Source organism: Salmo salar, chromosome 09 (assembly GCF_965601325.2).
Source record: "Salmo salar chromosome 09, fSalSal1, whole genome shotgun sequence".
NCBI lineage: Eukaryota > Metazoa > Chordata > Actinopteri > Salmoniformes > Salmonidae > Salmo > Salmo salar.
In genome coordinates, this window is record NC_138299.1 from 128249315 (window position 1) to 128264887 (window position 15573).

Below are 15573 nucleotides of genomic sequence, written 5' to 3' on the forward strand. Positions count from 1 at the left end.
TCTCCCTAATCATTATTCATGATGAAACATCTTATCTACTTAATTAGAAAGAAAAGTACTGCTGTCATCATTCAGGTACTGGCAAAACATAACCCAAAACACAACCAAAACAAACTGTAAATGCATCCAGCGAGTTTGTAAAGTCACAAGATTGATTTAGTCATTGCGTGCAAGGAATATGTGACTAAACTTTTGACTAATTTATAGTGGAACTGACAGCGTTTGAATTACTTTGCAGATATGAAACCGACAATCATAATATCAGTAAAAAAATATCAAATTCCCAGTTTATTCTTCAAAACCAACTTTATAAGAGTAAAAAAAAATATTCATAACGTACAGTAAGCCATTTTTGGCAGAATATATGGATGCAGTACAATGCATGATTATATGGATGCAGTACAATGCATGATTTTAAAATATTTCTATCAGGTTGTAAATCACAGCTTGCCTCATACATCATTTGCTGCCTCCACCCATTTAGGATGCACTGTTTCAGTTTCAATGTCTCAAAAACGGACGGCTGTAACTAAAGCTGGAAATGTCAATATAATCAAACTCGCAAGGACAATGATCACAAGCTAGTTATAACTTGGCTAATAGGCTAGCACACGTGTCAAACACAAGGCCAGTGGGCCGAATAGGACACACAAGCTAGTATGAATTAGTCAACAGTTGAGTAATCTACTTTATGAAATTACTGCAACAAAACTAAACCTGCAACAAAACACAATGCAAAGGAGAAACGTGTAGGCCTATTATAACAGAGCAGTAGCCTAGGTTGGCTACTCAACTACAATACATGTAGAGTGCACCATACAGCATTGTTGCACTCAACCACACCGATGATCCATGCTGTGCAAAAAAAAAGAAAAACATGTTTTAAGTTTAAATGTTACAACAACCTACAGCTACCTTTTTGTTATTTGGAGTTATTAAATACTTTTTGATTAAGGTCACATTATATTATGCACATATACAAGCAGGGAAGCAAAAGCTGGAAAAATATGATTTCTATATACAGCATCCTATGGACTTAACGTTAACTGGACATTATAAAGGGAGATATTTTTTCAAATAAAACTATGGCCAGTTTGGGTCGCAATTGCACACCTGGCCTGCGAATTCATTGTGTTTTTCAATATGGCCCATGCGCTGATTGAGTTTGACACGCTGGGCTAGCGTATATATTTATTTAGCAAGCTAAAAACACAGAGCCTAACGTTAGCTATCTGCTGGGAGGATGTCATGTCATTGGAGGTATGAGTGACTGACTTTTTCCCCTCATATCGTTTTTCGGTGGCTACAGCTAGAGATGCAAGAGTCATTTGGTTAGCTAGCAAGAAATGTGAATCGCTTTGCTATGATGAACTTGAACGACTGTTATCCACAGTTCGTTTTTAAATTTGTATTTATTTAACTAGGCAAGCCAGTTAATAACACATTTTATTTTCAATGACGGTCTAGGAACAGTGGGTTAACTGCCTTGTTCAGAACGACAGATTTCTACCTTGTCAGCTCGGGGATTCGATCTAGCAACCTTTCGGTTACTAGTCCAACGCTCGAAAATGACACAATACATTATCTACCATTCATTTCTATTGGGAACAAAAAAATCTGAAACACAACCAAAACAAACAGCAAATGTATCCAACAAATGTGTAGAGTCACAAACTTGATGTAGTCATTCATTGTGTGCTATGAATATGGAACCAATACACACATACGGTGCGTTCAGAAAGTATTCAGACCCCTTGACTATTTACATTTACATTTACATTACATTTACATTTAAGTCATTTAGCAGACGCTCTTATCCAGAGCGACTTACAAATTGGTGCATTCACCTTATGATATCCAGTGGAACAACCAGTTTACAATAGTGCATCTAAATCTTTTAAGGGGGGGGGGGGGGGGGGGGGGGGGGGGGGGGGGGGGGGGGGGGGGGGGGGGGTTAGAAGGATTACTTTATCCTATCCTAGGTATTCCTTAAAGAGGTGGGGTTTCAGGTGTCTCCGGAAGGTGGTGATTGACTCCGCTGTCCTGGCGTCGTGAGGGAGCTTGTTCCACCATTGGGGTGCCAGAGCAGCGAACAGTTTTGACTGGGCTGAGCGGGAACTGTGCTTCCTCAGCGGTAGGGGGGCCAGCAGGCCAGAGGTGGATGAACGCAGTGCCCTTGTTTGGGTGTAGGGCCTGATCAGAGCCTGAAGGTATGGAGGTGCCGTTCCCTTCACAGCTCCGTAGGCAATCACCATGGTCTTGTAGATTTTGTTACGTTACAGCATTATTCTTAAATGTATTAAATTGTTTTTTTTCTCATCAACCTAAACACAATAACCCATAATGACAAATCAAAACTGTTTTTTAGAAAATTTATAAAATTTATAAAACGTAAACAACTGAAATATCACATTTACATTGGTATTCAGACCATTTACTCAGTACTTTGTTGAAGCACCTTTGGCAGCTATTACAGCCTCAAGTCTTTTTGGGAATGACGCTACAAGCTTGGCTCACCTGTATTTGGTGAGTTTCTCCATTCTTCTCTGCAGATCCTCTCAAGCTCTATCAGGTGTGATGGGGAGTGTTACTGCACAGCTATTTTCAGGTCTCTCCAGAGATGTTCGATTTGGTTCAAGTCCGGGCTCTGGCTGGGCCACTCAAGGGCATTCAGAGACTTGTCCCGAAGCCACTCCTGCGTTGTCTTGGCTGTGTGCTTAGGGCCGTTGTCCTGTTGGAAGGTGAACCTTCGCCCCAGTCTGAGGTCCTATGGAGCAGGTTTTCGTCAAGAATCTCTCTGTACTTTGCTCCGTTCATCTTTCCCTCGATCCTGACTAGTCTCCCAGTTCCTGTCACTGAAAGAAAATCCCCACAGCATGATGCTGCCACCACCATGCTTCACCGTAGGGATGGTGCCAGGTTTCCTCCAGAAGTGACTCTTGGCATTCAGGCCAAAGAGTTCAATCTTGGTTTTATCAGAACAGAGAATCTTGTTTCTCATGGTCTGAGAGTCTTTAGGTGCCTTTTCGCAAACTTCAAGTGGGCTGTCATGTGCCTTTTACTGAGGAGTGGTTTCCGTCTGGCCACTCTACCATAAAGGCCTAATTGGTGGAGTGCTGCAGAGATGTAAGAGTGACCATCGGGTTCTTGGTGACCTCCCTGACCAAGGCCCTTCTCCCCCAGTTTGGCTGGGCAGCCAGCTCTAGGAAGAGTCTTGGTGGTTCCAACCTTCTTCCATTTAAGAATGATGGAGGCCACTGTGTTCTTGGGGACCTTCAATGCTGCCGACATTTTTTGGTACCTGTCCCCAGATCTGTGTCTCGACACAGTCCTATCTCGGATCTCTCCGGACATTTCGTTCGACATGCACTGTCAACTGTGGGACCTTAGACAGGTGTGTGCCTTTCCAAATCATGTTCAGTCAATTGAATTTACCACAGGTGGACTCCAATCGAGTTGTAGAAACATCTCGAGGATGATCAAAGTTTTTTAGTTTGAATAAATTTGCAAACATTTCTAAAAACCTGTTATCGCTTTGTCATTATGGGGTATTGTGTGTGTAGATAAGGATTTAAAAAAATATATGTAATCCATTTTAGAATAAGGTTGTAACGTAACAAAATGTGGAAAATGCCAAGGGGTCTGAATACTTTCCCAGATGCACTGTATAATGGGGGGACTATGTATGAAAGTGCAGTACTTTCTAAACGGTTCACCAGATATAAGTGAAAATACCCTCAAATTAAAGCTGACGGTCTGAACATTAACCTCATAGTCATGGTTTGATTTCAAATCCACACTTTTGGAGTGTAGATCCCAAATAAGTCAAAATGCTTCCCTGTCCCAATAATAATGGAGGGCAGTGTAAAAGGTGACATTCTGTACTGTCGCCTCAAAGGAAACATTGGATCTCAAATGAAAAATAAAGAATTCCCTTTCCAAATACATATGGAGACGAGTGTATGTCACACATACAGTATATTATGTATATAAGAGACACATACTACATACAGCAGTGGCATCATATTGTCCTGTAATTTGGGTCTGACATTTCACTCAGAGGTCAATTGTGTAACAGGGACTCAGTAAGGTGAGAAGATTCACACAGACCTTCTTGGTAAAGTGAGAGTGGCCTTTAGGGAGGCAGTGAAACATGGATATATACACACTGCAGGGAGGCCTGGTATTGGAAGAGTTGGGCACCACAAGGAGAAGGTTACAGAAAACTTCCAATGTACTTCAAATCAAATGTATTTATATAGCCCTTCTTACATTAGCTGATATATCAAAGTGCTGTACAGAAACCCAGCCTAAAACCCCAAACAGCAAGCAATGCAGGTGTAGAAGCACAGCGGCTAAGAAAAACTACCTAGAAAGGCCAAAACCTAGGAAGAAACCTAGAGAGGAACCAGGCTATGAGGGGTGGCCAGTCCTCTTCTGGCTGTGCCGGGTGGAGATTATAACAGAACATGGCCAAGATGGTCACTTTATTGGTATTCCAGCATCTTGAGCTCATCAGCTAAGCGACAAACATTTACAGACCACGTTGACATAGACGACAACACAAGGTCGCACAAATAGGTAGAGCAGATCAAATATAAAGTTACGTGTTTAGAAAGGAAAATAAACAATGGGGTTGAAATACTTTGGAGGTTATTTACAAATGTTGATACTTCAGAAAAAAATCTTAGTATCATATACAGGTAACTGCCAAAATAAAAAAAAAGACCAATGGGGCGTTTGGCCACCACATGCCAGAACAGCTTCAGTGCACCTTGGGATAGATTCTAAACTCTATCGGAGGGATGTGACACTATTCTTCCGCGAGAAATTCCATAATTTGGTGCTTTGTTGATTGTGGTGGAAAACGCTGACTCTGGCACCACTCCAGAATCACCCATAAGTGTTCAATTGGGTTTAGATCTGGTGACTGAGATGGCTATGGCATATGGTTTACATAGTTTCAATGCTCATCAAACCATTCAGTGACCCTCCGTGCCCTGTGGGATCGGGGAATTGTCATCCTGTGGACCCCAGGAAGAGTAGCTGATGAATTTGCAGTGGCTAATCGGGATCCTAGTAAATACCAAATATGAGGGCATAGCCATGGTAGCCAAAATAATGGCCTGCCAAACATTTTTATACATGACCCTAAGCACGGTGGGATGTTAATAGCTTAATTAACTCAAGATCCACACCTGTGTGGAAGCACCTGCTTTCAATATACTTTGTATCCCTCATTTACTCAAATGTTTCCATTATTTTGTCAGTTACCTCTAGATTGGATTGATACATGCAATAAATAAGATGAAAAGGAAAAGAGATGGAAGAGATAATTATATTTAGGCTGCTAAAGGATTGCTGGGTTTGCTGTTTTTTCACGTAACACTTAATAAACTCCAATTAGGAAACGAGTCATCTGCATCTTTTTATTTTTTACTTAACCTTTATTTAACTAGACAAGTCAGTTGAGAACAAATTCTTATTTACAATGATGGCTTACCAAAAGGCAAAAGGCCTCCTTCTGGGACGGGGGCTGGGATTAAAAATATAAATAAATTAAATAAAAAATATAGGACAAAACACACATCACAACAAGAGAGACAGCACAACACTGCATAAAGAGAGAGCTAAGACAGCACCATAGCATGGCAGCAAAACATGACAACACAGCATGGTAGCAACACAACATGAAAACAACATCGTAGCAACACAACTTGGCAGCAGCACAACATGGTAGCAGCACAAAACATGGTACAAACATTATTGGGCACAGACAACAGCACAAAGGGCAAGAAGGTAGAGACAATAATACATCACGCAAAGCAACCACAACTGTCTGTAAGAGTTTCCATGATTGAGTCTTTGAATGAAGAGATTGAGATAAAACTGTCCAGTTTGAGTGTTTGTTGCAGCTCGTTCCAGTCGCTAGCTGCAGCGAATTGAAAAGATGAGCGACCCAGGGATGTGTGTGCTTTGGGGAACTTTAACAGAATGTGACTGACAGAACAGGTGTTGTATGAGGAGGATGAGGGTTGCATCAGGTATCTCCGACAGGGGGAGTGAGGCCTAAGAGGATTTTATAAATAAGCATCAACCAATCAACCAGTGGGTCTTGCGCCAGGTATACAGACATGGCCAGTTTACAGAGGAGTATGGAGTGCAGTGATGTGACTTATAAGGAGCATTGGTGGCAAATCTGATGGCCGAATGGTAAAGAACATCTAGCCGCTCGAGAGCACCCTTACCTGCCAATCTATAAATTACATCTCCGTAATCTAGCATGGGTAGCATGGTCATCTGAATCAGGTTAGTTTGGCAGAAATACATGATTCCATGTGTTATTTCATATTTTTTATGTCTTCACTATTATTCTACAATGTAGAAAATAGTAAAATGAAGAAAAACCCTGGAATGAGTAGGTGTGTCCAAACTTTTGACCGGTACTGTATGTTTTGCAGGTGTTCAGAACAAAACGGGCAGAGAAAGCTTGCTGGACACTAAGAAAGCCTTGTTGTGGAGAATGAGGGCTGAAGTAGATATTTCAGATAGGGGGGAGTGAGGCCTAAGAGGGTTTTATAAATTAGCATCAACCAGTGGGGTGACGGGTATACAGAGATGACCAGTTTACAGAAGAGTATAGAGTGCAGTGATGTGTCCTTTAAGGAGCATTGGTGGCAAATCTGATGGCCGAATGGTAAAGAACATTTAGCCGCTCGAGAGCACCCTTACCTGCCGATCTATAAATTGCGTCTCCGTAATCTAGCATGGGTAGGATAGTCATCTGAATCAGGATTAGTTTGGCAGCTGGGGTAAAAGAGGAGCGATTACGATAGAGGAAACAGAGTTTAGATTTAACTTTAATCTTCACCGTTGATATGTGCTGAGAGAAGGACAGTGTACCGTCTAGCCATACTCCCAAGTACCTGTATGAGGTGACTACCTCAAGCTCTAAACCCTCAGAGGTAGTATTCACACCTGTGGGGAGAGGGGCATTCTTCTTACTAAACCACATGACCTTTGTTTTGGAGGTGTTCAGAACAATGTTAAGGGCAGAGAAAGCTTGTTGGACACTAAGAAAGCTTTGTTGTAGAGCGTTTAACACAAAATCCTGGGATGGGCCAGCTGAGTATAAGACTGTTCCATCTGCATATAAATGGATGAGAGAGCTTCCTACTGCCTGAGCTATGTTGTTGATGTAAATTGAGAAGAGCATGGGGCCTAGGATTGAGCCTTGGGGTACACCCTTGGTGACATGCAGTGGCTGAGACAACAGATGTCCTGACTTTATACACTGCACTCTTTGAGAGAGGTAGTTAGCAAACCAGGCCGAAGACCACTCAGAGACACCAATACTCCTTAGCCGGCCCACAACAATGGAATGGTCTACCGTATCAAAGCTTTGGCCAAGTCGATAAAAATAGCAGCACACCATTGCTTAGAATCAAGGGCAATGGTGACATTATTGAGGACCTTTAAGGTTGCAGTGACACATCCATAACCTGAGCAGAAACCAGATCGCATACCAGAGAGAATACTATAGACATCAAGAAAGCCAGTCAGTTGATTATTGACAAGGTTTTCCAACACTTTTGAAATAGGCTTATAACAGTTAGGATCATCTTAATCTCCCCCTTTAAATACAGGACAAACTGTGGCTGTGATCACTAAAGTCATTACAGAAAACACCAGACTGATACCTATCAGGATTATTTGTGAGGATAACATCGAGGAGAGTAGCCTTTTCTGGGTGTTTGGAGTCATACCTTGTGGGATTGGTAATAATCTGAGAAAGATTTAGGGAGTCCCATTGCTTTAGGACTTGATCAGGTGGTTTAAGCATGTCGCAGTTTAGGTCACCTAGCAGGACAAATTCAGACTTAGTGTAAGGGGCCAGGAGAGAGTTTACGGCAGGTAGGGTACAGGCCGGTGCTGATGGAGGACGATAACACCCAGCAACAGTCGACAAAAACCAGCAAATCAAATTGTTTGGGGACAGAATTGGTGGTAACAATTAAGCACTGAAGGTGTTCCTTGGTAAAGATTGCCACTCCCCCACCTTTGGAAGATTTGTCTTGCCGAAAAAGGTTATAACCAGAAAGGTTAACATCAGTATTCAAAACACTCTTTCTTAACCACATCTCAGTAATGACCAACACATCCTGAATTGGAGCTGTGAACCCACACTTTCATTTTAGGTAATAAGCTTCTAGTGTTAACGTGCAGAAAACCCAGGCTTTTACGAGAGCAGAAATCCATGAAACAGATATCAGAGCACAAATCAGAATTGGGGCTAGCAACAGTAGATGGGCCACGGTGTACATGCACATTTCCAGATATCATCAACAGTAATACAATCAAGGCACGGCAGAGGACAGGGATAGCTCTGCAGTGCTGATTTATGACATCTGAATGTGTGTTAGATGGCAACAAGATCATATTATACAGCAATTTCATCAGGTGACATGAATACAAAGCCGGCGATGGGGGGTTAGAATAGGATGGGAGGCCAAAAGTCTGTGTAACCAATAGAGAGTCAGAATCCCGAGTGTGGGAACAAACATAGTCTGTCCCACGGTTGGGTAAAGAAAGTTCATAGTCAACAAAGCATGCAGGAGTCATGAGGCAAATAGCAAAATGCACAAGAAAAAATATATAACGACTTGGGTCTAGCCATTGTAAGTTCAGAGTCACTCGCCCCAACAGTGCCTGTGAGCTGGAGGTGAGCGAAAGCTCGGAGTGTGGGAGGAGTGGGGTCGGGGTACCTTTCCCAGACAGGGGAAGACGACCAGGGCAGACGTTGAACAGATCGCCAGGTGAGTCTTTCCCTTTTGGAAATGTGAGGTTCATTGACATTGACAAACAACACCTTAACCCACTATGGGAATCTGGTAGCTTTCAATCATCTAATCAGGATTTAAATTCATCAGTTGCTCTGTTGCATAAAAAAAACAGCCAACACTACAGCCTTTCATTCCCTTATTTATTTATGGTTAATTTGGATAGGTACAAATACAAAAAATCCTTTACACACTAACGGACCTGGGTTATCCCTTTTATAGAGATAAAAGGGGCACAGATTTTAAAAAGGCCAATACTTGGTGGTGGGGGGTTGTATGTAATATGTGATGAGCAAGTTTCATTGGCCCAACACAAATGTCAAATGTGTATAGTCACAGTACATAGCACACTTTAAAAAAACTGCATTCTATAATCAATAATTTTACAATCTGTATCCCAAGAAAAAAGTATGGAACCAAATCAACCAATGAGGGGGAAGATCACATCAGAGGTGTTGAGCTCCTCCCAGTCTCCCAGCCTATCACACCATACAGTGCCTTGCAAAAGTATTCATCCCCCTTGGCGTTTTTCCTATTTTGTTGCATTGTAATTTAAATTGATTTTTATTTGGATTTAATGTAATGGACATACACAAAACAGTAGAAATTGGTGAAGTGAAATGAAAAAAATAACTTGTTTAAAAAAAAAATAAAATAATAAACAACGGAAAAGTGGTGCGTGCATATGTATTCACTCCCTTTGCTATGAACCAATTACCTTCAGAAGTCACATAATTAGTTAAATAAAGTCCACCTGTGTGCAATCTAAGTGTCACATGATCTGTCACATGATCTCAGTATATATACACCTGTACTGAAAGTCCCCAGAGTCTGCAACAACACTAAGCAAGGGACACCACCAAGCAACAAAGAGACCAAAGATAACCCTGAAGGAGCTGCAAAGCTCCACAGCGGAGATTGGAGTAACTGTCCATAGGACCACTTTAAGCCGTACACTCCACAGAGCTGGGCTTTACGGAAGAGTGGCCATAAATTGTTTGGTGTTTGCCAAAAAGCATGTGGGAGACACCCCAAACATATGGAAGAAGGTACTCTGGTCAGATGAGACTAAAATTGAGCTTTTTGGCCATCAAGGAAAACGCGTCTGGTGCAAACCCAGCACCTCTCATCACCCCGAGAACACCATCCCCACAGTGAAGCACAGTGTTGGCAGCATCATACTGTGGGGATGATTTCATCGGCAGGGACTGGGAAACTGGTCAGAATTGAAGGAATGATGGATGGTGCTAAATACAGGGAAATTCTTGAGGGAAACCTGTTTCAGTCTTCAAGAGATTTGAGACTGGGATGGAGGTTCACCTTCCAGCAGGACAATGACCAAAGCATACTGCTAAAGCAACACTCAAGTGGTTTAAGGGGAAACATTTAAATGTCTTGAAATGGCCTAGTCAAAGCCCAGACCTCAATCCAATTGAGAATCTGTGGTATGACTTAAAGATTGCTGTACACCAGCGGAACCCATCCAACTTGAATGAGCTGGAACAGTTTTGCCTTGAAGAATGGACAAAAATCCCAGTGGCTAGATGTACCAAGCTTATAGAGACATACCCCAAGAGACTTGCAGCTGTAATTGCTGCAAAAGGTGTCTCTAACAAAGTATTTACTTTTGGGGGGGTGAATAGTTATGCACGCTCAAGTCCTGTTTTTTTGTCTTATTTCTTGTTTGTGTCACAAGAAAATATATTTTGCATCTTCAAAGTGGTAGGCATGTTGTGTAAATCAAAAGATAAAACCCCCCCAAAAAATCTATTTTAATTCCAGGTTGTACGGCAACAAAATAGAAATAAATGCCAAGGGGGGTGAATACTTTCGCAAGCCACTGTATGTACACTCTTTGAAAAAAATGGCTAACTAGAACCATAAAAGGTTCCTACAGGTACAGCCTGTTAGAACACTTTAAGGACAATTCTTTCTAAGAGTGTATACAGTGGTTGATCCTGCTGTTTGCTCTCCCCAGCTTTGAGAGAGACAAGACGGCAGTGCCCTCTGTGCCCGCTGCAGTACCCGCTGTAGATGAACGAAACAAGCGCTCTCTGAGTGCTAGCAGTGAGGACAGCTCAGAAAGCTGGTCCCAGATCGCCCCTGATGACGACCCCCACGAGGAGACCAGTAGTTTTATCCAGCTGAGCGAGGGGTCAGTAACCGTAGGAACCAACCGCTGCTCCGTCCTATCATGCACCGCTCCTAGCACTCCTACCGCTACTACCGCCCTCGGGGTCCGTCGCCCTCTCATCAGCCCATTGCTGCTCACTCTTTGCTGTCCTGTGCCAGTCTTCGGCCTTTGCTGCTGCAGTGGAATAGCTGTCTGCCCTGGGGGCTTTCCGCCCGCTGGCAGAGAGCTCACCTAGTGCACTGAGCCCCACTCCTTAACAAGCGTGGTATTGTGCTCTTGGGGCCTGCAGCCTGCGCTGAAATATAGTCAGAGAGAGTGGGGCTGCAGCCGCGCTAGCATAGGTATGATGTCACACTGCTTTTCACATATCAAACGCCCACAGAACATTAGCTTTATCATTCCCTGCTTCAGCTAGTGCCATTTCTCAGTTCCACAAGCTAGTCTCATACTGACACACAGCCAAGCCAAAAGACTGAGGTAGCAAGTCTATAACTGGCATTCCTCTAAGCCAGGAGAAATCAGACCAGGGTATAGATAACAAAGAGTGGGATGGATAAGTTTGTAGGCTCCAGAGGACTAGGAGGAGGGCTGTGTGGCTGGCTGGCTGGCTTCAGCTTGACAGTAGTGGGGATGAAATGTGCGCTGCTTTAACCTGCCAGCGCAGACAGCTGTGGCAGAAACAAACACCTGGTCGCTGTTGCCTTCTTCTCCACCTGACCACCTCATCCCCGATTAACTCCACTGCTGACACTGGACATGGTCGCCCACTCCGCCCGACTTCCCAATCGTTCCACATCCCCACACGGAAGGGCCCATTGCCAGTCAGGTTCTCTGCCAGCCCAGCCACCCTGCTCAGCTGCAGCTGCTCTTTCTATGTTAATCACCAGCTAATGAACAACATTGCTCGCTTCACTGCAGCTCCTTATTGTTCCCTTCACAAGTCACTGATTGTGTCGCCTTTCAAGAGACAGGATATGAGTTTTGGTTCTGTTTGGATTTGCAGGAACGGGAACAGCAGCACGTCTAGCCTGGGTCTGGCAGACTTGGAGGGCTTCTCTGACATCCTCAGTCAGAGCACAGTGAACAGGTAGCTGATAACTCCTAACAACATGCAAACACTCCTACAACACAGCGCTGAGGCTTTAAACAAGGCCCTTTGAACAGGAGAATGCAGTCTCATTGGCTCCAGTCTGATTCTCTCTAGTCTCTACCATGGTTATGAAGTGTGTACTTGTTCACCACCTCATGATGAGATCATTTTACATTTTAGTCATTTAGCAGACGCTCTTATCCAGAGCGACTTACAGTAGTGAATACATACATTTCATTTCATGCCTTTTTTTTTTTTTGTACTGGCCCCCCGTGGGAATCAAACCCACAACTCTGGCGTTGCAAACACCATGCTCTACCAACTGAGCCACAGGGAAGACTGTGGCTCAACCGATGTAGGAAATATGGTGGATGATCCATCCGGCTAGCTACCCCATGCTTACACTAATTAAATGTTTTTAAATCCATGACAGGGAGTAAGTAAATTCACGCCCACTGCTAGATTAAATAAGTGTTTGCACCCCCAAAAATGTTAAGGAAATTAAACATTCAGGACAGAACAAATAGGTATGGGGAAGGATTAAGATTGATATGACATTTTCCTTTATCTTCCTTTGTTTTTAGAGTGTTATCCCATACTGAAAAAAAAACTGATGCTTAGTAAATCTGGCCTAAGGGTAGAATGTGAAAAAATCAGAACGCGACCTACTGTATTGTCTTAATGGTCATGTTCTCTGTCCTCAGTGAGAAGGCAGAGAAGGGTCACCTAAGGGAGAGCAAGGAGAACGTAAACGGTGAGTAGTGTCACCTTGTCTTCACACACACACACACACACACACACACACACACACACACACACACACTACATCACACTGTCTCATTTCCATGTCATTACTGTCTATATCTGTCACACAGGAAACTCAACTCTCTCTGTCTCCCCTACTGTCTCATCTTTGTTCTCGTTTGTCTTCGCAATAACTTCTATTCAGCCTCTTCACAACCTCTTCACTGTAAGATCTCTACACACTCAATATTCTATGAATATTCTAACTCAAATGTCGTAAATATATCACTGCTTTATCTCTGCTGTGGTACCAGTTAAACATTTTAGTTCAATATAGCGGCATTGTATCCAGTGTTGGGGAAGCTACACTGAAAATATAGTTTACCAAGCTACAAATGACTTCACACTGGAATAAGTTAAACTTCACTAAAGTTACCCTTAATAAAAATATAGCTTACTTAACTAAAGTGACTTAGAAAAAGTAGTTCACTACATCCCTTAACTACTTCGTGAGAAATTGCTGTACCAGTCAAAAGTTTGGACACACCTACTCATTCAAGGGTTTTCTACATTGTAGAATTATAATGAAGACATCACAACTATGAAATAACACATATGGAATCATGTAGTAACCAAAAAAGTGTTAAAGAAACTAAATATATTTTAGATTTTTCAATGTAGCCACCCTTTGCCTTGATGACAGCTTTGCATTCTCTCAACCAGCTTCATGAGGTAGTCACCTGGAATGTTTTTCCAACAGTCTTGAAGGAGTTCCCACATATGCTGAGCACTTGTTGGCTGTTTTTCATTCACTCTACAGTCCAACTCATCCCAAACCATCTCAATTGGGTTGAGGTCGGGTAATTGTGGAGGCCAGGTCATCTGATGCAGCACTCCATCACTCTCCTTCTTGGTCAAATAGCCCTTACTCAGCATGGAGGTGTGTTGGGTCATTGTCCTGTTGAAAAACAAATGATAGTCCCACTAAGCATAAACCAGATGGGATGGTGTATCGCTGCAGAATGCTGTGGTATTCATGATGGTTTAGTGTGCCTTGAATTCTAAATAAATCACTGACAGTGTCACCAGCAAAGCACCCCCAAACCATCACACCTCCTCCATGCTTAACGGTGCAAACCAGTAAATGCGGAGATCATCCGTTCACCTACTCTGCGTCTCACAAAGACACGGCGGTTGGAACCAAAAATCTCAAATTTGGACTCATCAGACCAAAGGACATATTTCCACCGGTCTAATGTCCATTGCTCGTGTTTCTTGGCCCAAGCAATCTCTTATTATTATTGGTGTCCTTTAGTAGTGGTTTCTTTGCAGCAATTTGACCATGAAGGCCTGATTCATGCAGTCTCCTCTGAACAGTTGATGTTGAGATGTCTGTTACTTGAACTCTGTGAGGTGCAATCTGAGGTGCAGTTAATTGCCGATTTCTGAGGCTGGTAACTCTAATGAACTTATCCTCTGCAGCAGATGTAACTCTGGGTCTTCATTTCCTGTGGCGGTCTTCTTGTGAGCCAGTTTAATCATAGTGCTTGATGGTTTTTGTGACTGCACATTTTCCGCATTGACTGAGCTTCATGTCTTTAAAGTAATAATTCCACAAAAAACATTTAACAAGCCATACCTGTTAATTGAAATGTATTCCAGGTGACTACCTCATGAAGCTGGTTGAGAGAATGCTAAGAGAGTGCAAACCTGTCATCAAGGCAAAGGGTGGCTACTTTGAAGAATCTCAAATCTAAAATATATTTTCATTTGTTTGACACTTTTTTGGTTACTACATGATTCTATGTGTTATTTCATAGTTTTGATGTCTTCACTATTATTCTACAATGTATAAAATAGTAAAAATTAAGAAAAACCCTTGAATGAGTAGGTGTGTCCAAACTTATGACCGGTACTATATATCTAAATCTGAAATGTTAAATTGCAAGAACAAATTGCAGAAAAATACAAAAAAATTGCAAGAACTGTTCACTCTGGAGTCAGATGTTAACATAATGTGTAATTTAGCCTATTAAACACAAAAAGTGAGAATTAGGCACACAAGAAATGTTTCAAGTTAGAATTAGGCAGGTCTGATGCCGAAAAAGAAAGTAAATTCTTGCCTACTTCACCCATATTTTATTTGCGCAAAAAAAGTAGTGTTTAGTTCCAGTAGTTAGCTATACCACTAAATGGCAAAGTAATGAACTACTAAAAACACAAGCAAGATTTTAATTGAGTTTAACTACCACCAAGCTATTGAAAAATGTAATTAAAAAGTTGAACTAAATGTATTTCACTACTCCCCAACATTGATGGTATCAAGCCCTCTTTACCCAACCTAACTTGAACCTATTTAGTGCCAAATCCATCCAATGTGCCATCGGACCTCGGCATAGCTTTGGCATTGAAACTACACAAAGTGAGCTTGACGTATACAGAAAGTGGGCGTGATGTATTTCCTGTGTGTGTTGCAGAGGGCAGCTCACTGTGGACAGTAGGGGGCAGTAGCAGCCACAGGGAGCTTCTGGTGGTCAACTGTGACTTGGATCCAGAGTGTGTGGACTCAGAGCTGCGCTTGGCCCTGCAGTGGATCGCTGCCTCCGAGCTGGGCCTGCATGCCGTTTATTTCAGGAAGTGTAAAGACAGGAGGACGTCGAAGGTGGGTGCAGCACAGCACATCCAGGTACACAGACTCTGATTATGCCCCTACGTGTGTGTGTGTGTGTGTGTGTGTGTGTGTGTGTGTGTGTGTGTGTGTGTGT

At 42.6% G+C, this 15573-nt stretch overlaps 1 protein-coding gene across 4 annotated transcripts in view; it reads left to right on the forward strand.

Annotated features, from left to right (window-relative positions):
- Positions 1-15573, forward strand: part of sphkap (SPHK1 interactor, AKAP domain containing) — a 44159-nt gene that overhangs the window by 26893 nt on the left and 1693 nt on the right. The window contains exons 8-11 of one of the 4 annotated variants that reach the window (XM_014213847.3): positions 10819-10995; positions 11978-12061; positions 12769-12818; positions 15286-15494. In XM_014213847.3, coding sequence (XP_014069322.1) covers positions 10819-10995; positions 11978-12061; positions 12769-12818; positions 15286-15494 — 520 coding nt within the window. The remainder of the gene's footprint in view (positions 1-10818; positions 10996-11977; positions 12062-12768; positions 12819-15285; positions 15495-15573) is intronic. The other 3 variants (XM_082956252.1, XM_082956253.1, XM_082956254.1) reach the window with 3 other exon arrangements.